Source organism: Pseudophryne corroboree, chromosome 11 (assembly GCF_028390025.1).
Source record: "Pseudophryne corroboree isolate aPseCor3 chromosome 11, aPseCor3.hap2, whole genome shotgun sequence".
In the NCBI taxonomy this organism is placed as follows: Eukaryota; Metazoa; Chordata; class Amphibia; order Anura; family Myobatrachidae; genus Pseudophryne; species Pseudophryne corroboree.
The window spans coordinates 305911491-305933765 of NC_086454.1; the positions used below are offsets into that span (position 1 = coordinate 305911491).

General features: G+C 45.9%; 1 protein-coding gene across 1 annotated transcript; it reads left to right on the forward strand.

Moving 5' to 3' along the window:
* Window positions 1-1048: 1048 nt before the first annotated feature.
* On the forward strand, window positions 1049-15087 carry RBMX2 (RNA binding motif protein X-linked 2). Its single transcript, XM_063945569.1, has 6 exons — window positions 1049-1276; window positions 2297-2412; window positions 4276-4327; window positions 5336-5465; window positions 6248-6419; window positions 14593-15087. The coding sequence occupies exons 1-6, from the start codon at window positions 1272-1274 to the stop codon at window positions 14745-14747; spliced, it is 630 nt and encodes a 209-aa protein (XP_063801639.1). The 5' UTR covers window positions 1049-1271; the 3' UTR covers window positions 14748-15087.
* The last annotated feature ends 7188 nt before the right edge of the window (window positions 15088-22275 follow it).

Genomic DNA, 22275 nt, shown 5'->3' on the forward strand with positions numbered 1-22275 from the left:
GAGGAGATAGGCTCCGCCCCTTTTTCGCAGACTTTTCTCCCGCATTTTTATGGAATCTGGCAGGGGTTAATATACATCCATATAGCCCTGGGGGTTATATGTGATGTATTTTTGCCAGCCAAGGTGTTTATATTGCTGCTCAGGGCGCCCCCCCCCCAGCGCCCTGTACCCTCAGTGACCGGAGTGTGTGGTGTGCATGAGGAGCAATGGCGCACAGCTGCAGTGCTGTGCGCTACCTTGGTGAAGACTGATGTCTTCTGCCGCCGTTTTTCCGGACCTCTTCTTGCTTCTGGCTCTGTAAGGGGGACGGCGGCGCGGCTCCGGGACCGAACACCAAGGACTGGGCCTGCGGTCGATCCCTCTGGAGCTAATGGTGTCTAGTAGCCTAAGAAGCCCAATCCGGCTGCAAGCAGGCGAGTTCGCTTCTTCTCCCCTTAGTCCCTCGCTGCAGTGAGCCTGTTGCCAGCAGGTCTCACTGAAAATAAAAAAACTAAATCTATACTTTCTTTCTAAGGGCTCAGGAGAGCCCCTAGTGTGCATCCAACCTCGGCCGGGCACAAGATCTAACTGAGGCTTGGAGGAGGGTCATAGTGGGAGGAGCCAGTGCACACCAGGTAGTCATAAATCTTTCTAGAGTGCCCAGCCTCCTTCGGAGCCCGCTATTCCCCATGGTCCTTACGGAGTTCCCAGCATCCACTAGGACGTTAGAGAAAATGCTCTGTTCCTGGACTTTCCTGGTAATGTATGATTGCCATCAGCTGTGGTGAGCTAGGTAATTGATAAGAAAGGTGTTTCACCACAGGTGATGGCAATCATACATTACCAGGAAAGTCCAGGAACAGAGCATTTTCTCCCTCATGGAGAGGGTCAGGTAGGCAAGTGTGAGGTAGGTCTGTGCAGGTAGGTCTCCCCACTTTTTCATCCTCTTTTCCCAATTCGATTTTTTGGACAAAAGTCGCACACCTTCGCTGCAAGTAGTGCAGACATTTGTAATTGCATTGAGCTATTGCTGTACATACTGTGTAAATCCATTCCCTCTCTACTCAGCTCATCACTGACTGTCTTGGGGACACTCAGCTTTCTGTGCGATATCTACGCACAAACGTGAAGCGAGAGGGGGAGGAGACATGCATAATGTAAAAGTAGGACAGCAGTCACGCGTCCGGAAGTGGGCGTGGTAATCGAGGCCTACCGTGCCCACTTCTTTTCCCGGCTCCCGTGCCTTTACGTCATCACACAGCGCCGCAGCAATCTCTACAGCAGCAGCGGTAATGAAGTGAGTATGTACAGGGCTGGTGATGGTGACCGTACAAGGCTGTTACTGAACGGGGTCACACGGGGGGGGAGGGGACGCCTTCTGTGGCTGTCACCTTACTGAGTGATCTGACATGATGTAGTGTGTGATACAGGGAACTTCTGCTTCTGTGACTTACCCTCATCGTTACCTGAGTACAGCTACCATATATGTAAGAGAGCTAGAGAAGGCTGCTGCCACCTGTACGTCCGGTTACTGCCCCTAGGTTGCTGCCATAGCGGATGTGTGTCACCTGTATGGTCGGTTACTGCCCATAGGTCACCGCCGTAGCAGATGTGTATCGCCTGTATGGCTAGTTACTGCCCCTATGTCACCGCCATAGCGTTTGTGTGTCACCTCTACGGCAGGTTACTGTACCTAGGTCACCGCCATAGTGCACGTGTCTCCAGTATGGTTGCCACCATAGTGCACACGTCTCCAGTATGGGTGCTTATGATTACTGCCACCATAGTAAATGTGTGTACATGTACAGCTGCCTGTGATTACTGCCACTGGTCACTGGTAAATAAAAGGAAGTCTGTTTTACCAGATAAATGGGTTTTCTCCGTATAGTAAATAGACCTTATAGTAGCTTTTATGCAATCAGTTCAACTCCACAATCAGTTTTTCAGTGTAGTTCTCCCAAGCCTCCATACGTTACTCAGTCTGACATAACAATAGCTTCCCGAGACACAGGTGTACATTTTTAGTTTTATTTTCTTCTTCGGGTTCCATAGGGTTCACAGGAAATACCATGGGGTTGTAGGTGGCTGTAAAGGACCGGGCACCAAACAGTTAAGGTTTTGGACAGCTGAGCTTGGTGTGGAAACTCCTGCATGCCACATAGTGCTCACAATGGGTCTCCTAGGCTGAAGTACAATGGAAGTGTCCCATTTCCTCCTTGGGTTTAGCACATCCTGATTGTCATAAGGACCCATCTAAATCCTTATTTCTTTATGTCAAAATGTATGTTGAACCTTATTTCTTTGAATGATTTTTCAGTCCCCTCACAAAAGTGAAGCTGATTAATGAGCTGAATGCCCGCGAGGCCAGCCTTGGGGTGCGGGAGTCAGTGTCGTGGCATCAAGACTACAAGGACAGCGCTTGGATCTTTCTGGGTGAGCGAAGCCGCAACAGTGCGCGGATAGTAAGGGTATGGTGTGTGCCTTGTAGCTTGGCGCTACAATCGTGAATAACTGTTTTTGCCACCTCGGGTAGGATCTGGCCATTCTGATCCCTGACGTATCTTAAGGCCCGTACACACTGGGCGATATATCGGCCGTTCTATTGAACGGCCGATATATTGCGGGTCCGTCAGCCAGTGTGTACGGCTGATACGTCTGTGAACTTCGTCGTTCACAGATGTATCGCGTCGGCCCCGCAGCACAGCCGACGGCCAATATATCGGTAGATATATTGGCGCGTCGCTGTGTGTACGGGTGGTCGGCCGACCGCCCGTACACATGCTGCAGCGGCCGGCGGTGATTGACAGCGGCGGGCGTGTGTACACGCCCGCCCAGTTCAGTCCCCGATGGATCGGGCAGTATGTACGCTCAACACACTGCCCGATTCGTCCATAACACACTGCCCGATCCGTCAATTGATCGGCAGATATATCTTCCAGTGTGTACCCACCTTTAGGCTTGCTGAGGTGACCTTTGGATAAGGACCTCAAAAGCTGGATGACAGCAGTCCTATTCTGTCCACATCTTCCAACATGGCCGACAATGCTCTGATTGACCATGAAACAGATTATGATCATTGTGCTTATTGGGAGGCACACACCCTGACGTATTAATGCAGTTGCTATGGGTAACCATGCATACCTTTTCTCCAATCTCTCCTTTTATTTATTTTTTATAGTGGAGAAAAAATACAATAGTGCATGACAGCCTGTTAACAGCACTAGGATACATACATACATACATACATACATACATACATACATACATACATTTAAAATAAAGATAAAACAGTTCCAGAATGAACAATCCCAGTTGTTCTCCACAATCTCTTAAGTAACATGTCTGGGACTTCAGCTACTTGCATTTAATATTTCTTCTGTTTTCAGGTGCTGATGAAAATTTCATAATAATTATACCGTATTTGGCTTCCTTTAATCCCATAATTTAGTTCATTTTATACAGTATTTCCAAATCCATGTAGATGTTGATGTTACAGCACTCTACTTGCTTTTACAAGAAACATAATTACTTTGGTTTACAAAAACAAAACAAAAAAAACACTTTGGTTTTTTTTTAAATTATTATTATGCTGTGACTACAGGCACAGCACCGTGACTTCTTAAAAAAAATTAAAAAAAAAGCCTATTATATGTATTATTCCATATTATTGTTGCTTGTTGTTTTCATTTGAATGAGCTGAACCAATGCAGTAAATTCACACACACACACACACAACAGAGAAATAGAGAGGTGAACCAGATCAGAGAGGTACTAAATCTGCCTAGTATCATCTAAGACATAGGTGTTCAACCTGTGGCCCTCCAGCTGTTGTGGAACTATACTTTCCAGCATGCCCTGCTCAGTTTTAGCATGCCTTAATAGCAAAACTGTGGCAGGACATGCTGGGATGTGTAGTTCCACAGCAGCTGAAGGGCTGCAGGTTGAAGACCCATGATCTAAGACTTCACATACTCCTTCCCTAATAATCCTACAAGAGAAAACCACAACTAACATTCTTATATTCAATTTCATATGTGTACTTTGTATGTTTTAATATGTTTAGTCTATCTACATCTATTCAGATGTAATAGGGATAATACGCAGTAAAAATTTGGTTTTATTGATGTCAAATAAATCATATCAAAGCCTAATAACCGGATTGTAACTGTTAAGACAACATGGTTGAATAAGGTTTGGAACGTTTCAATGTCTCCTAATGTCATGCTGATATCTGCTGATAATACTACTGTCAGTTAATCATTTGTATGACTTTTCTCTCTTTTTTTTTTTTTGTAGGTGGTCTGCCTTTTGAGTTGACTGAAGGGGACGTTATTTGTGTATTTTCACAGTAAGTTTCTCTTCTTACAATAGACTAATGCTGGACAGACAGCCGGCAGTGTAGCAGTCTGGGGTCTTTCCAGTTGGTCGAAAAGATGATTCCTTTCCTCCCACTAGGATTTCTCCAGAAATCAGTCCAGTGCTACATTTAATTTGGGTAAACTAAGGAAAATCAAGTGAAATTGAATAACGAGTCGAGCACATTTATTTGAACAAACCTGTATTTTAAACCCTTCATGGTGCATGATAATTCTAAGTGCACCTCATTAGTGACAAAGGAGGCGTTATGCGGCCCCCCCCCCCTACCTACCCAGCAGTCATTCCAATGACTTCCACTGATATTCTATTCATGAGCAAGAGCTGAGATCTTGTGGACGGGAGGCAGAGCTTAAGCTACTCCAATTTGTGTATTGCAAATTTGCACTGTGCATGTCCATAAACAGTATATATGTATATGTGTGTGTGTGTGTATATATACACACACACAAAGGCCCGGCACTCCTCGAGGAAGAAGCAGCTTGGTTTGGTGCCCTTACAACAAAGGTAAATACAGCAGCGCAGGTGTACGGCACTCAAAACCATTTGAAAAGGGAGACAACAGCACGTTTGTTATACAACGTTTCAAACTATTTGAGTTTTTCTTCAGGTAAACACGAATATAATTATACATACACGCCAATGCAGACTTGCGCATAACTGAAGGGCTATGAGTACAGTAAGAGGTGACTTCTCTATTGGGCATGCACAGATTTTGGGTAAATTGGGGCCTGAGCCGTTTTGCAGGTGACTTCCGGGGCATCAGTGGAGAGGTAAGTATAGACTGTGGGGGCACGGTGTGTGGTTTGGCCCCCCCTAGCCAGGTGCTCATGTGAACCGCACACCTGCACCCATTATAGTATGTGTCCTGCTACTATAATGTTATAATTACTGACCAATGTTTTGTCATGTACGGTAGTGGCACTTGTTTGCCAGTAACATTGTATTGTCCCCATTTGCTGATCTTATGCTTCCTGTACAGGTATGGGGAGGTGGTCAATATCAATCTGGTTCGTGATAAATCTACCGGCCGCTCTCGTGGCTTCTGCTTCCTGTGTTACGAGGATCAGAGGAGCACAGTGCTGGCTGTGGATAATCTGAATGGGATCAAGGTGAGAGGGTGACAGGTAGAAGCAGGAGCTCTCAGTTGACTGTAATAGGAACATGCATAACTTAAGGTTATTGTTATTACATGTAATTTATAAGGAGCCACAAGTAGTTTGCAGTGCCGTACATACGGCAGACATTAGAGCAATACAGAACTTAACATTACAGAAACTGAAACACTAAAACAGAGCACAGGCAACAATTAGCAGCACAGTTCTCCGTACACACTACAGCTGAGATATCAGGAAGCAAAGGAGTAATCGGCGTACTACTGGGGGTGAGATGAGTGGTTAGGAGCGAGAGGAGATGCGGGTATAGACAGTCACTGAGGAGGAGAGAGCTGTAACTGAAGTGCGAGAGAAGAGGGCTGTGAGAACAGGAGGGAAGAGGACTCTGCTCCATGGAGCTTACAATCTAGGGGGAGGGGGGAGACAGGTGACATGAGCAAGTGGAAGGTGGCCTTTTGCCAGGCAGTAAGCGAGGCAGGAGGTTGGGAGAGACTGGGTTATGCGGAAGGGTATACTTTGATGAACAGGTGAGTTTTCAGAGACTGTTGCAAGGTCGGGGGAGTCTAATAAGGAACTGGTTTCAGTGAAGGGGGCAGAGCGGGCAACTTCTTGGAGTCCTGCATGGGATGCAGTAACCAGGGTAGAGGAGAGGTGGCGGATCGGAGAGGGCGGGAGGGAGTATGTCGGGGGATGTAGGGAGCAGTGGAGTTAGAGAGGTCCTTGTATTTGAGGGCAAGGTTACAATATAATATTTACATATTTATTTATTATTTTTGTAGTTGAAGGGGCGCACAATTCGTGTGGATCATGTGGCTAATTATCGCCCCCCTAAAGACGCTGATGATATTGATGAAGTTACTAAAGACTTGAGGGAAAAAGGCTGTGGAGCACAGACGCCATCTCCATCTGCATCAGAGGAGGAGCCGGTGGAACCACAGAAGACAGAGAGAGGTTTATGTTATAATATTATTATTACCATTTATTTATCGGGTGCCTTAAAATGCTGCAGCACTGTAAAGAACTGCAGTACAGACAGGGTATATGTACTTCCATAAACTGTAACATAACACAAGTCAGAGCTTACATTGTAAATTAGGTTGGTGGGGGGAAGTTTGACATGAAGAGATAACATGGTAGGGGGGCTGGTGAGGGAAAGGTGGGGAGGGTAACGATTTGAGAAGGATGGAAGACGATGAATCAGTCTTGGACATATTTGGCTTCAGAAAGCATTGAGACATCCAGTGGGAATTGTCAGAGAATCAGAGAGAAGGAGGAGGTGAGTGGAGTACAGGTAGAGTTGTGTATCTTCAGCTTATAGATCTACAAGTGAGGGAGTATACCAGGCATTCCCAACCGGGGTCCTCAAGGCACACCAACAGTGCAGGTTTTAGTGATATCCAGGCTTCAGCACAGATGGTTAAATCAAAATAACTGAGGTACTAATTAAGTCACCTGTGTTCAAGCCTGGATATCGCTAAAACCAGGACTGTTAGTGTTCCTTGAGGACCGAGGTTGAGAAACACTGGAGTATACAGTGAGAAAAGCAGGGTCTGCAACCCAAGGGGCCCTATATATACAGATGTGTCCTTTTATACTGTGGCCTTCTCAGTATACCAGGTCCTGTACATCTCGGCCGCGCTGAATGTCTTTTCTCTGACGTCCTAGTGGATGCTGGGAACTCCGTAAGGACCATGGGAATAGCGGGCTCCGAAGGAGGCTGGGCACTCTAGAAAGATTTATGACTACCTGGTGTGCACTGGCTCCTCCCACTATGACCCTCCTCCAAGCCTCAGTTAGATTTTGTGCCCGGCCGAGGTTGGATGCACACTAGGGGCTCTCCTGAGCCCTTAGAAAGAAAGTATAGATTTAGTTTTTTTATTTTCAGTGAGACCTGCTGGCAACAGGCTCACTGCAGCGAGGGACTAAGGGGAGAAGAAGCGAACTCGCCTGCTTGCAGCCGGATTGGGCTTCTTAGGCTACTAGACACCATTAGCTCCAGAGGGATCGACCGCAGGCCCAGTCCTTGGTGTTCGGTCCCGGAGCCGCGCCGCCGTCCCCCTTACAGAGCCAGAAGCAAGAAGAGGTCCGGAAAAACGGCGGCAGAAGACATCAGTCTTCACCAAGGTAGCGCACAGCACTGCAGCTGTGCGCCATTGCTCCTCATACACACTTCATACTCCGGTCACTGAGGGTGCAGGGCGCTGGGGGGGGGCGCCCTGAGAAGCAATAATAACACCTTGGCTGGCAAAAATTCCACAATATATAGTCCCAGAGGCTATATATGTGGAAAATACCCCTGCCAGAATATGGAAAAAAGCAGGAGAATAGTCCGCGGAAAAGGGGCGGAGCTATCTCTCACAGCACACTGGCGCCATTTCTCCTTCACAGATCCGCTGGAAGGAAGCTCCGTGGCTCTCCCCTGCAGTCTTCACTACAGAACAGGGTAAAAACAGAGAGGGGGGGCACTAAATTTAGGCGCAGTATATAATATATAGAAAAAGCAGCTATAGGGGACATAACTCAGTTAGTCCCTGCATTATATAGCGCTCTGGTGTGTGCTGGCATACTCTCACTCTGTCCCCCCAAAGGGCTTTTGTGGGTCCTGTCCTCATTCGGAGCATTCCTTGTGTGTGTGCGGTGTGTCGGTACGGCTGTGTCGACATGTTTGATGAGGATAATGATGTGGAGGCGGAGCAGATGCCTTTAGAAGGGATGTCACCCCCTGCGAGGCAGACACCTGAGTGGATGAGCTTATGGAAAGTAATGAGTGCACGTATAGACTCCTTACATAAGAAAATTGACGACATGCCAAATGTGGGACAGCCAACTTCTCAGCTCGTGCCTGCCCAGGCGTCGCATGGGTCGTCAGGGGCTCTAAAACGCCCGCTACCGCAAGCAGACCCAGATGTCGACACTGATACTGACACCAGTGTCGACGACGATGAGTCTAACCTGATGCCCACTAAGGCCATTCACTGCATGATTGAGGCAATGAAAGAGGTGTTACACATTTCTGATATAACTACAGGTACCACTAAAAAGGGTATTATGTTTGGGGAGAAAAAACTACCCGTAGTTTTTCCCCCATCAGATGAATTAAATGAAGTGTGTGAAGAAGCGTGGGCTTTTCCTGATAAAAAATTGGTAATTCCTAAGAAGGTACTAATGGCGTTCCCTTTCCCGCCAGAGGATAGGTCACGTTGGGAAACACCCCCCAGGGTGGATAAAGCGCTCACACGTTTGTCTAAAAAGGTGGCACTACCGTCTCCGGATACGGCCGCCCTCAAGGAACCTGCTGATAGAAAGCAGGAGGCGATCCTGAAGTCTGTATATACACACTCAGGCATTATACTTAGGCCAGCTATTGCGTCAGCTTGGATGTGCAGTGCTGCCGCTGCGTGGTCAGATAAACTGTCAGAAAATATTGACACATTAGACAGAGACACGATCCTGTTAACCATAGACCATATAAAAGACTCAGTCTTATATATGAGAGATGCACAGAGGGAAATCTGCCGACTAGCATCTAAAGTAAGTGCATTGTCCATTTCTGCTAGGAGAGGCTTATGGACTCGCCAGTGGACAGGAGATGCAGATTCTAAAACCTGGATCCTGCAAATAGTATCTCAGGGGTACAAACTGGAATTCGAGGCGTCCCCACCCCACCGGTTCCTAAAATCTGCCTTGCCGATTGCTCCCTCAGACAGGGAGGCGGTGCTAGCGGCAATTCACAAGCTGTATTCCCAGCAGGTGATAATCAAGGTACCCCTACTTCAACAAGGCCGGGGTTATTATTCCACACTATTTGTGGTACCGAAACCGGACGGTTCGGTGAGACCCATTTTAAATTTAAAATCCTTGAACACGTACATAAAAAAATTCAAGTTCAAGTTGGAATCGCTCAGGGCGGTTATTGCAAGCCTGGACGAGGGGGATTACATGGTATCCCTGGACATCAAGGATGCTTACTTGCATGTCCCCATTTACCATCCTCACCAGGAGTACCTCAGATTTGTGGTACAGGATTGCCATTACCAATTCCAGACGCTGCCGTTTGGCCTGTCCACGGCACTGAGGGTATTTACCAAGGTTATGGCGGAAATGATGATACTCCTTTGAAAAAAGGGAGTTTTAATTATCCCGTACTTGGACGATCTCCTAATAAAAGCGAGGTCCAAGGAACAGTTGTTGGTGGGAGTAGCACTATCTCAGGAGGTGCTGCACCAGCACGGCTGGAGTCTGAATATCCCAAAGTCACAGCTGGTTCCGACGACACGGCTACTGTTCCTGGGTATGATTCTGGATACAGTCCAGAAGAAAGTGTTTCTCCCGGAGGAGAAAGCCAGGGAGTTGTCATCTCTAGTCAGAGACCTCCTGAAACCAAAACAGGTATCAGTGCATCGCTGCACACGGGTCTTGGGAAAGATGGTGGCTTCTTACGAAGCAATTCCCTTCGGCAGGTTCCATGCCAGAATCTTTCAGTGGGACCTGTTGGACCAGTGGTCCGGATCGCATCTTCAGATGCATCGCTTAATAACCCTGTCTCCAAGAACCAGGGTGTCTCTACTGTGGTGGCTGCAGAGTACCCATCTTCTAGAGGGCCGCAGGTTCGGCATACAGGACTGGGTCCTGGTGACCACGGATGCCAGCCTTCGAGGCTGGGGGGCAGTCATACAGGGAAGAAACTTCCAAGGACTATGGTCGAGTCAGGAGACTTCCCTTCACATAAATATTCTGGAACTAAGGGCCATCTACAATGCCCTAAGTCAAGCAAGATCCCTGCTCCTACACCAGCCGGTGCTGATCCAGTCAGACAACATCACGGCAGTCGCCCATGTAAATCGACAGGGCGGCACAAGAAGCAGGATGGCGATGGCAGAAGCCACAAGAATTCTCCGATGGGCGGAGAATCATGTACTAGCACTGTCAGCAGTGTTCATTCCGGGAGTGGACAACTGGGAAGCAGACTTCCTCAGCAGACACGACCTCCACCCGGGAGAATGGGGACTTCACCCAGAAGTCTTCCAGATGCTGGTAAACCGTTGGGAAAAACCACAGGTGGACATGATGGCGTCCCGTCTCAACAAAAAGTTAAAAAGATATTGCGCCAGGTCAAGGGACCCTCAGGCGATAGCTGTGGACGCTCTAGTGACACCGTGGGTGTACCAGTCGGTTTATGTGTTCCCTCCTCTGCCTCTCATTCCAAAGGTATTGAGAATAATAAGAAAGCGAGGAGTAAACACAATTCTCGTGGTTCCGGATTGGCCAAGACGAGCGTGGTACCCGGAACTTCAAGAGATGCTCTCAGAGGACCCGTGGCCTCTACCGCTCAGACAGGACCTGTTACAGCAGGGGCCCTGTCTGTTCCAAGACTTACCGCGGCTGCGTTTGACGGCATGGCGGTTGAACACCGGATCCTAAAGGAAAAGGGTATTCCGGAAGAAGTCATTCCTACGCTTATTAAGGCCAGGAAAGATGTTACGGCAACGCATTATCACCGCTTATGGCGGAAATATGTTGCATGGTGCGAGGCCAATAAGGCCCCAACAGAGGAATTTCAACTAGGTCGATTTCTGCATTTCCTGCAAGCAGGAGTGGATATGGGCCTAAAACTAGGCTCCATTAAAGTACAGATCTCGGCTCTGTCGATTTTCTTTCAAAAGGAACTAGCTTCAGTACCTGAAGTTCAGACATTTGTGAAAGGAGTGCTGCATATTCAGCCCCCATTTGTGCCTCCTGTGGCACCTTGGGATCTCAACGTGATGTTGAGTTTCTTAAAATCACATTGGTTTGAGCCACTAAAAACCGTGGATCTGAAATATCTCACGTGGAAAGTGGTCATGTTATTAGCCTTGGCTTCAGCCAGGCGAGTGTCAGAATTGGCGGCTTTATCATGTAAAAGCCCTTATCTGATTTTCCATATGGATAGGGCAGAGTTGAGGACTCGTCCCCAATTTCTCCCTAAGGTGGTGTCAGCATTTCACCTGAACCAGCCTATTGTGGTGCCGGCGGCTACTAGTGAATTGGAGGACTCCAAGTTGCTAGACGTTGTCAGGGCCCTGAAAATATATGTTTCCAGGACGGCTGGAGTCAGAAAATCTGACTCGCTGTTTATCCTGTATGCACCCAACAAGCTGGGTACTCCTGCTTCTAAGCAGTCTATTGCTCTCTGGATTTGTAGTACAATTCAGCTTGCACATTCTGTGGCAGGCATACCACAGCCAAAATCTGTAAATGCCCATTCCACAAGGAAGGTGGGCTCATCTTGGGCGGCTGCCCGAGGGGTCTCGGCTTTACAACTTTGCCGAGCAGCTACTTGGTCAGGGGCAAACACGTTTGCAAAATTCTACAAATTTGATACCCTGGCTGAGGAGGACCTGGAGTTCTCTCATTCGGGGCTACAGAGTCATCCGCACTCTCCTGCCCGTTTGGGAGCTTTGGTATAATCCCCATGGTCCTTACGGAGTTCCCAGCATCCACTAGGACGTCAGAGAAAATAAGAATTTACTCACCGGTAATTCTATTTCTCGTAGTCCGTAGTGGATGCTGGGCGCCCATCCCAAGTGCGGATTGTCTGCAATACTTGTAAATAGTTATTGTTAACTAAAGGGTTATTGTTGAGCCATCTGTTGAGAGGCTCAGTTGTTTTTCATACTGTCAAACTGGATATAGTATCACGAGTTGTACGGTGTGATTGGTGTGGCTGGTAAGAGTCTTACCCGGGATTCTAAATCCTTCCTTATTATGTCAGCTCGTCCGGGCACAGTGTCCTAACTGAGGCTTGGAGGAGGGTCATAGTGGGAGGAGCCAGTGCACACCAGGTAGTCATAAATCTTTCTAGAGTGCCCAGCCTCCTTCGGAGCCCGCTATTCCCATGGTCCTTACGGAGTTCCCAGCATCCACTACGGACTACAAGAAATAGAATTACCGGTGAGTAAATTCTTATTTTTTTCAGCTCAAAATACGCATCTTATTTGCATAAATAAAATAACTGCGATCAACAGTCCTGCACTGCTAGCGTGCACTGACCACTGGGGTATTCTCCATGTGAATCTGTGTAAGAAGGGCTCATATGCTGAGGCCACAGCCCAGCGTCTCTAGTACACTAAGTGACATTATGCTGCATCTGCAACGCGACTAAGACGCAACATCTAAAGAAAGTTATGGTGCAATACTCCCTGCATCTCGGTTGCACCAGGCGTCTCCCGCCATATGGCGTAAAGATCCTGCCGTATGAGGACGCATCTGTATCAAGCAGATTTTTTTTATTTACAGTGATGCCGGATTTTGCTGCTTTTAATTGTACCGTGAAAATTAGCAATTTTGAAAAATCGCAATTTATAATAAAAAAAAACAAAAACCTTTTCGGCTCAATTCAGTTATGCAAGATGTTAATGGCAGGGGTGGGGTCCTGGGGTGCACACGGGTAATGAGAGGTGCGACCCTGCGGAGACCTTTCAGTAAAACTGCATACAAAGAAAAAGGTTGCAGGTGCACAATTCAAACATTACCAATTTATTAATAATAATCATTGCAATCAAATTTTGCATTTTGAGCGAGGTTCTTCGCATAGTAATGGCCATAAGTAACGGCTTGCCCACCGCGTCCAGGTGATCTCATTGGTCGGGCAAGTCCCCAACATTTGGGGGGGTACAAATCCTGGGCACGGGACCCCCCAAAATGAAGCAGCTGAGTGACCCCAGGGCAACACAAAAGTGAAAAAATATATAATGAAAATAGGTTAGTGAGAGAGGCTGCTGAAAAGAGTAGGGGTAAATTAGTGAGAGGTAATGAAGTGAGAGATAAAGTAGTGAAAAGTGAAGGTAGGAAATGAATTACATTGAAACAAAACACACGATAGGGATGAAAGTAAATATGAAAATAAGTGTTAATATGTGTTGCTCCTGAGCCAAAACAGCCACAACAGCCCAGGGGGACCCACACCCCGGAAATGCACCCCCATCTGATAATCCAATATACATTTGTGCAGGACTCACCTTGTTCTGCATGCAGTCTAGGAAATGTCAGGAACCTAATTAAAAGCAATATATAGGACAGGTGGGCGTGGGTGCTACCACCAGGCAGAAGGGGTCTCTGGCCTTCTATTGTATATGTAAATACACAGCATTAGGTATACAGGGGAGGGGTCCTGGGGTGCACACCGGTAATGAGAGGTGCGACCCTGCGGAGACCTTTCAGTAAAACTGCATACAAAGAAAAAGGTTGCAGGTGCACAATTCAAACATTACCAATTTATTAATAATAATCATTGCAATAAAATTTTGCATTTTTTGCGAGGTTCTTCGCATAGTTATGGCCATAAGTAACGGCTTGCCCACCGCGTCCAGGTGACCTCATTGGTCGGGCAAGTCCCTAACATTTTGGTACAAATCCTGGGCGTGGGACCCCCCAAAATGAAGCAGCTGTGTGACCCCATGGTGCAATACTCCCTGCATCTTGGTTGCACCAGGTGTCTCACGCCATATGGCGTAAAGATCCTGCCGTATGAGGACGCATCTGTGTCAAGCAGATTTTTTTTATTTACAGTGATGCCGGATTTTGCTGCTTTTAATTGTACCGTGAAAATTTGCAAATTTAAAAAATCGCACTTTATTTAAAAAAAAAAAAAAAACCCTTTGGGCTCAATTTAGTTATGCAAGATGTTAATGGCGCCAGAAAGGCTGTTCCAAAGCTATTCAATTGGCCACAAAGTTAAGCCAAACTAAAAGATTTCTGCTTGCATCCCTCCTTAAGTCAGAGAATACCGGTACTCGCGACTAAAAACCCGACTAAAGGCGCGAGAACTGGCATCTCACGACTAGCGTAAAGGACAATTAAATAGCTCCAGAATCTCCTTCCTAGTACTGTTAACATTGTGTTGAATTAAATCGAGCCCTGTGTGTCATTTCATTGTGTTCACTCAAACACTGCTTCATATTTAGTGAAAGGATTATTGCAGATCAGAAGGTGAGATTTAGGAGTGACAAGAGCAGTCATCTCTGCTTGTACCTTGGCTGTATATATTACAGAGAAGTTTGGTTAATTTGTGCAACAAATATATATGGATCTTGTGCTTGTAACAGTTCAATTAATTTGTTTTTGTTTTCATCTCTTTTTGTAACAGAAAAAAGAAAAAAACGTAAAAAGGAGCGCAAGGACCGTTCCCATGAAAGAAAAAAAAGCGCAAACGTTGATCAGCCAATCAAGCAAGAACGCAACGATCCAGGCTACGAAAAATACAATACTAAACCGCACAATTCCAGACTGGCGAGAGATTAGCAGAAGTCTTCAGAAAAAGAAACAGACGCAGTAAGCGTTTCTAAACCGTCGGCTAATAACCAGCACAAAATGCACCGGGCAGGATCAGAATGACAGACGGAATGAACGCATCAGGAACTGGCAAATAAGCATTGAGATGTGCGAAGGACTATGACATTTTATAGTGTAAATAGGGCAGACAATAGAGACTTTCCGGGATTTTTTATTTTGTTATTTATGGTGGACAGAGGTTCCTGGGAGACTGCGTCAGCTGCTGAACCGTGTGAGAGGAAGACGTCAATGTAACGTAACTGTTAAATTAAATTAAAAAAAATCTGTCCCCAGGTATTTTTATACAGCCCCCTAGCCTCCTGTGTGCATATGGGTAATATCTAATGTCCAATTTACTGTAAGGAGAATGCTCTGGAAGCCAAACTACACAGACCACAGGGGGACGTAAAGGTAAATGTATGATAATAGTAACTGCTACAGAGTCTGTGTGGTATCCGGTCTTTAGGTTAACAACACTTAGGTTGACCATTATTGGTCGACACATGAAAAGGTTGATGAGTTTTTCACTTTTTTTTTTTTTTCCCCCCCAATCTTTTTCATACTTTACGATCCACATGGACTATGATTGGGAATAGTAACCTTGCCTGAAGCATGGCGAGCGAAGCAGGCCATGCGAGGGGACCACGGTGCACTAACTGGGGTTCACTTGACGAAGAAAAGAACACCAATTATTTTTTTTATTTTTTTTTAAACCTTTATGTTGACCTTTTCCATCACTACTAGTGTTCGACTTATTCAGCCAGATGTACTAAGCTTGAAAAGTGATAAATATCACTGTGATAAAGCACCAGCCAATCGGCTCCTAACTGTCATTTTTCCAACACAGCCTGTGACATGGCAGTTAGGAGCCGATTGGCTGGTGCTTTATCACAGTGATATTTATCACTTTTCAAGCTTAGTACATCTGGCCCATTGACTGTTGACCCAACGATCCACACCCGTCTGTGTACGGTGTATAATACTGCCAGTGGGGGAAATTTTTTTATTGGATAAAAAATTTGGGGATTTAAAACGTGTATTTTTGAATTGCTGAATTCTTGTTATGACATATGCACCTTATTACAGGTGTGTGGGGCCAGGTAACCCACTCGCATATAGCCAATGTTTATGAGTGGAATACACTATGATTTGATTTATTTATTTTTTCCCCCTGTTTCTGAACCCTGATTTTGGACCGGGAAGGAAACCGCCGCTAACTACGGTGATTTGGTGCTTTTCATGAGATGCACTGTGGAGAAACCATAAACTGCAGGCGGTGTGAGGGGGTGATAGGCAGCGCCTTAGTCCAGAGCCAGGATTGGGCAGATTGGCAAAGATCAACAAACAGGGGATATATATTAATTTTGGAACTGCCCCTGTGATTTATTATGTAGCTCTGCCATCTTCATTTTTAAAATTGGGTAAATGAATTCCAGGTATTTTTATGCATAAATCCAGAAATACGCCGCCGCCTCCCAGGTTGAATGGCTTTACCGGCCAACCAATCTGAGGCATGGGAAAAACATCTGTCTGACCATTGGCTGGACAGGGCAGAGGGGTCTAAAACCTCCTGCTTCATTCATTTTGCATTGTGTGTCAGTAATTTGCATGGGGGGGAAGGGAGGGAGGAGCTGTTTCTAATAAAGGCCCTCATTCCGAGTTGTTCGCTCGCTAGCTACTTTTAGCAGAAATGCAAAGGCAAAGCCGCCGCCCTATGGGAGTGTATCTTAGCATAGCAGGATTGCTAACGAAAGATTAGCAATTCTGCTATTAAGTATTTTCTTGCAGTTTCTGAGTAGCTCCAGACCTACTCCTAGATTGCGATCACCTCAGTCCGTTTAGTTCCTGGTTTGACGTCACAAACACGCCCTGCGTTCGGCCAGCCACTCCCCCGTTTCTCCAGCCACTCCTGCGTTTTTACCTGGCACGCCTGCGTTTTTTAGCACACTCCCTGAAAACGGCCAGTTTCCGCCCAGAAACACCCACTTCCTGTCAATCACACTACGATCAGCAGAGCGATTGAAAAGCTTTGTTCGCCCATGAGTAAAATAGCATAGTTTTGTATAAAATTGCTTAGCGCGTGCGCCCTGCTGTGCATACGCATGCGCAGAACTGCCAGATTTTAGCCTGTTCGCTCGCTGCTATTTTTAGCAGAATTGCTAACAACTCGGAATGACCACCAAAGTGTCTTATAAAAAAAACAAAGTTCCTCAAATGTCACGTTTTGGCAGATGAGGATTTGTTTGGGTTACGATTTGGTTTCTAACACGGGATAATATGACAAGCAGAGGAAACAATCACTGGAATTAGTGGCAAAGAGAATACGCACATCTAGATATTACTCTTAGAGCTTTCTAAAGCAGATGGCAGGTGTCTGTTACCCGCAGTATATATGTTGCACGGCTTTTATATATACCTGGAGAAAAATTGTACAGTATAGCCCACAGCAGACGGACGCTTGTTTCCATTGTCTGACTAAAGAATGGTTACCATGGGTGGTGAAGGTTGGTTACCATGTACGTTCTTGCCTCTGTATGAGGGAAACAAGTCATCCACTTGGGTACAAGGCTCTGCATGTCCCACTCTATAAACGCTATTACTTCAGTGGTTTAGGTATAGGGCTCGTCTATCCATTTTGCTGCCTGCAGGTGGCGCCTGAAATAACGTCCTTCTCACATCGGCTACCATAAACATTTGTACATGGGTTGTGTCCACTATAAGAGACAGATAAATTAATACCACGAATATAGACCCTTGAGGTAGGAAAATTGGATTTTTATTTAAATTCCCTTCATTTTGGTGACACCACAAGACTCCAGCTCTTCTTTTTAATTAGGTTCCCTACCCCCCTCCCAAAATCACATGTGGGTGTGGGAACTGGTGTTGTAGGCAGCATATTATCATACATTACTCTATATCTATTTATATATTTTTAGGTGGCTTATAATGTATTCAGTTATAGGCAACCACATACATTTAGGGGGGGAAAACCCCCTTCCCTTCCAGTGAGAATAATGAATGATATATCCAAAGGACCCTGAGCAGCAGCACAAACCCAGAGCCTCTGCCATCCCCTTACTAATAACACCATACATGCCTTATACAAACCAATTGTGCCCATGTGGATTTCATTTATAGGGGCTCACTGAAATATGTCCTGTCATAGTTTCCCCTCATCCTTCTCTTCTTTACCCCTCCACGTCTCTGTTCCTCTTTGCCTCTGTTGAGCCTGCACAGTATCCAGGGACCGTAGCCTGGTCAACAGGGCCGTCTTTTTCTATGGGCTCAATGGGCAGTTGCCCAAGGGCCCTAGATTGATAGCTGAGGGTCCTCTTTTTCCAAGGGTACCAGATTTTTGTCCCTGGGGAACAGGAGCTATCCAACTTCAAAGTAGTGGTCCCCATCCAAGCCTGTTAGTTGCTCTTCCCAGCCCAATATCTTGGGTTCTTTCTCATGTAGAGTTTTTCTAATGCTATAGTCTAAAAGCTGGGACTGTCCCCATTTGGTGCACACTGGCAGCTTGTCTCTACTATGCCTAGAACCAGAGATATCAGCCTTCCAGCAGCTGGTCCCTGCTCCAGCAACACATGCCTGAGATGCAGTTTTATATTCTTGTTGGTGGATTGCTCTGGCTTCTGAACTCTGATCCCTAAGTCCCCAGTATCTCCTGAAAGGTGGGACCCTCTAGTTTCTTTTGGTATCCAGTCTTTAGGTTCGATCACTATTGGTTAACATGCATCAGGTCGACATGGTCAGTAGATTGACTTGGCAAAAGGAGACACATGAAAAGGTTGACATGAGCGGACTACGATTGGGAATAGTAACCGGTGCCGAGCGCAGCTGTAGCAGAGTGAGGCACCTTGCACGGTGTATTAATTGGGGTACCCAGTTACTTTACGAAGAAAATGACACAAACCCCCCCCCCCCTCATGTCGACAATTTCCCATGTCAGCCTTTTCTGTGATGACCTTATGACCGTGTTGACCTACTCACTGTCGACTAATAGTTGTTGACCTAATGACTGTCGACCTAGTTAGGGTGGACCCAATGAACCACACCTGTTTTTTCTCTTTCATCCATCTGGGGGACGCTGCGCTGATACTTGTGGGTTAGAGTGTGTGGATGGGAGTTTGGCACAGAACCTATCCAAACTAACTCCTCCCCCCTCTAACCCCTCCCATCTCCAGCCTACCACTAGATCACCTCAGTTTTAGTTTTATGCCTGAGGAGTACAGGCACAGATTTCCTTATCTATAGATTTTAGTTAGGTTTTATTTATTTCTTTTAGATTTTTCAGCTATACTTAGTCCCTGTTCACAGGTGACAAGTATAACAGGAGTGGGGTTAGTCAGTTATGCATTTTACCCACTCCATTTCGCCTCTGGGGAGTCACCATACTTATGTCACTGGGGCTTGCTCGTTCCGGGCTCAGATCCGAGGAGGCAAAAATTTGTCACGGTAGGACTGCCACAATCTGTAGGCAGCGGTGGGTGGCTACTTTCATAAAATTTCAGTAATCCCCCCTCTTCCCCCCCCCCATTTATCCCCTCTCCCCTTCTTCCCTCTCATAAGTGTGTGGGGACTGTTGGACAAGGGGGGGGGGGGGCCCTGTTTATATATGACAGCGGCAGCACTAGCGGACGGGATCACTCAGATCACCGCCGCTAGTTTGACTGAACAGAGTGCTAAGGTCCCTTCACGGAACGGGACGTATAGCGCGGTGCCGGCAGCACTAGCGGACGGGATCACTCAGATCACTGACGCTAGTGTAACAGAGCAGAGCGCAGAAGGTCCCTTCACGGAAGGGGACATATGGCGCTCAGGCTACTGAAGGGAAGCGGTAACCGTGGCGGGACGTAGGGGGGGGAAATGACGTCTTCCCGCCTTGCATTCCCGCCCTGCAGCGCCTTCCCGTCTGCCGAAAGCTAAGAAATCTATTTCCAGGAAGTGGAGATATCTGCAGTCAAGCAAGCTGCCCTCCCACCAGAAAATGATGAATACGGTCATGTCTCGACCCCCTCGAAAACGTCATATAATAACCGCATTGAAACACCCTACAACTGGCGCCACTATAACTAAATCGATGGAAATTCTATCTCAATTTCAAGATTAACACAGGGGCTTCGAAACACAATTGCTTGACTATATACGGTATATATACAATAAACCTTCTGCCTCCCTTCTTATAAATGGAGTTAGAGGGCCGCGATTTTATCTAGAACGGGGCACCCGTCAGGGCTGTCCTTTATCCCCTCTCTTGTTTAATCTGGCATTAGATCCTTTATTGTGTATACTACAAGACTGGACAGCATTTCAGAGGATCAAAATAGGTACACAGGAAATTAATTTATCTGCCTTTGCTGATGATATACTCCTTTATATCAGCAATCCTGAACTGATCCTCCAACAAATACTCGACAAAATTTGAACGTTCGGCTCTATTACAGGTTTTAGCATAAACATTGACAAATCCAGAACAATGCTATTATGTGGAGCTACCACTAATACGTGATGGACTGCTCAATATCATCTACACTGGGTTGATGCACATATCCCATACCTGGGACTATTGATACCAAAAAACATAGATGCTTTATACAGAATAAATGTCAGTAAAGCTATAACTACCCTATCTGCCGATATAAAGGGATGGGACCGACTTCCGTTATCTTACTTGGGCAGGGCCAACTTACTTAAAATGGTAGCCATCCCCCGTTTACTCTATCCACTACAAGCACTTCCAGTCCTGCTTACGAAAACATATTCAATCAACACACTCATTAGGTGATTTGTCTGGAAGGGTGGCAGAGCTAGGATAGCATTGCAGAAGTTGGCCCAGCCTAAGTCGAATGAAGGGATCAACTTCCCTGATGTTGAAGTATACAATCACGCTGCTCTTTTAAGACACCTGAGAGATTGGATACAAAAAAGTTCAGTTTATACAAACACATCACTAGAATAAAATTTCTTGCAGGGCCTAGATCTGACGTGTTTCCTTCACCAGCATGACCAGGAGATTCCGGATTATATCAAATCCAACCCACTTCTGTGGACTACCTGAAAATTGTGGCACATTCTGCGCCACCATGCTAAATTGAATCAATACCACTCCCTACATCTACCCTTACTCCAAAACTCTGAATTTTTAGACGGCATGGTTTCTCACCCCTTCACCATGTGGAGATTGGTTGGGTTGCATTCTATTTGATCTTTGGTTTCCACAGAGGATCAGAGAATACTAACCTTCACTGAGGTATCCTCGACGTTTGCTATGATCAGCTCATACCCCTTAGCATTCATACAAATGCGATTTTACATAACCCGTGGTCTTAAGCATTTTACAATAGCGGATTAGACTAACTCTCTAGACAGTCTTTTATCTTACCCGATCCCGCAACACAAAGCTATTTCTTACCAGTACACTTTCTTGATGAAAATTTTAGACCATGCTAAAGTTACGGGAGGCATGTCTAAGTGGTTAAGTCATTTCCCTAGTTTATCGATACCTATACTGGAAAAAGCCCTATTGTTTTCGCGCAAAGTTTTACCGGCCAGCATGTATACAGAATTATTTTTAAATGTATATCACAATACATATTGGTCCCCATTGTGACGTTACCACATGGGAACCTCAGAAACTCATTTATGCCCAAAATGCCATCAATCTGAGCTGATACTTATCACTGTTTATGGGCCTGCCCAATCGTTCAATACTTTTGGCATCTCGTTAGGCGATATGCTGAAGCCAAATTAATAACCTACGTTCCATTCACACCAGAATGGGCGATTCTGGGCATTATTGATCCGAATCTTAGGATGCCCCTAGAATGCAAAAAATTGCTTGTAGCCCTTAGCGCAGCAGGGAAAAAGACAATTCTCCAGGGATGGATAGACAGTACACCTCTGCAGATACCCTATTTTTATCTAAAATGTATTATCTGTTCCGGATGGATTGGGTAGAGGCGATAGTGGACAAGGGCAAACGGGTGGATCTTTTTTTTACGCTATGGGAATCATATATTTCTACCCTTCCTCTTACCACACGGCAACAAATACATCATAGCCTGAAAAACACCACGTGGTATTTAACGAGGCTAGCAGCTCAGGATCCACCTGTTTCCCTGTCTTGATGCCAGAAGTCTGTTGGCGGCTCCCTTCAAAGCTAATATGTTAACTTTGAGGATTTGATGTTACCTTGAAAGAACAAATAGACATACTTAACACACCACGATCAACCATTGCTACTGTTTTATTTATGTTAACATATGTTGAGCTATATGGTGTCAAGTCTATCTAACATGAATGACAATTATTACTGATATGTTACTATTTGTTAACTCATGATGACTCAACAAAGAAAAGAAAAAGAAAATGATGAATATTAAGCCCACTCCACTATCCACCCCTCTCCTGCGTATTAAACACCCCCTACCACCCTGGAAGTCATGTACCGGGGCCCCTTCATTCAGCCCAATGCCCCCTTATACAGATTAGTGTT

Bases quoted from the DNA above. Each gene is read 5' to 3' on its own strand.
- RBMX2 (XM_063945569.1), top strand. The intron at 5,466-6,247 runs GTGAGAGGGTGA...TTATTTTTGTAG, and splicing joins ATAATCTGAATGGGATCAAG to TTGAAGGGGCGCACAATTCG. The intron at 6,420-14,592 runs GTTTATGTTATA...TTTTTGTAACAG, and splicing joins ACCACAGAAGACAGAGAGAG to AAAAAAGAAAAAAACGTAAA.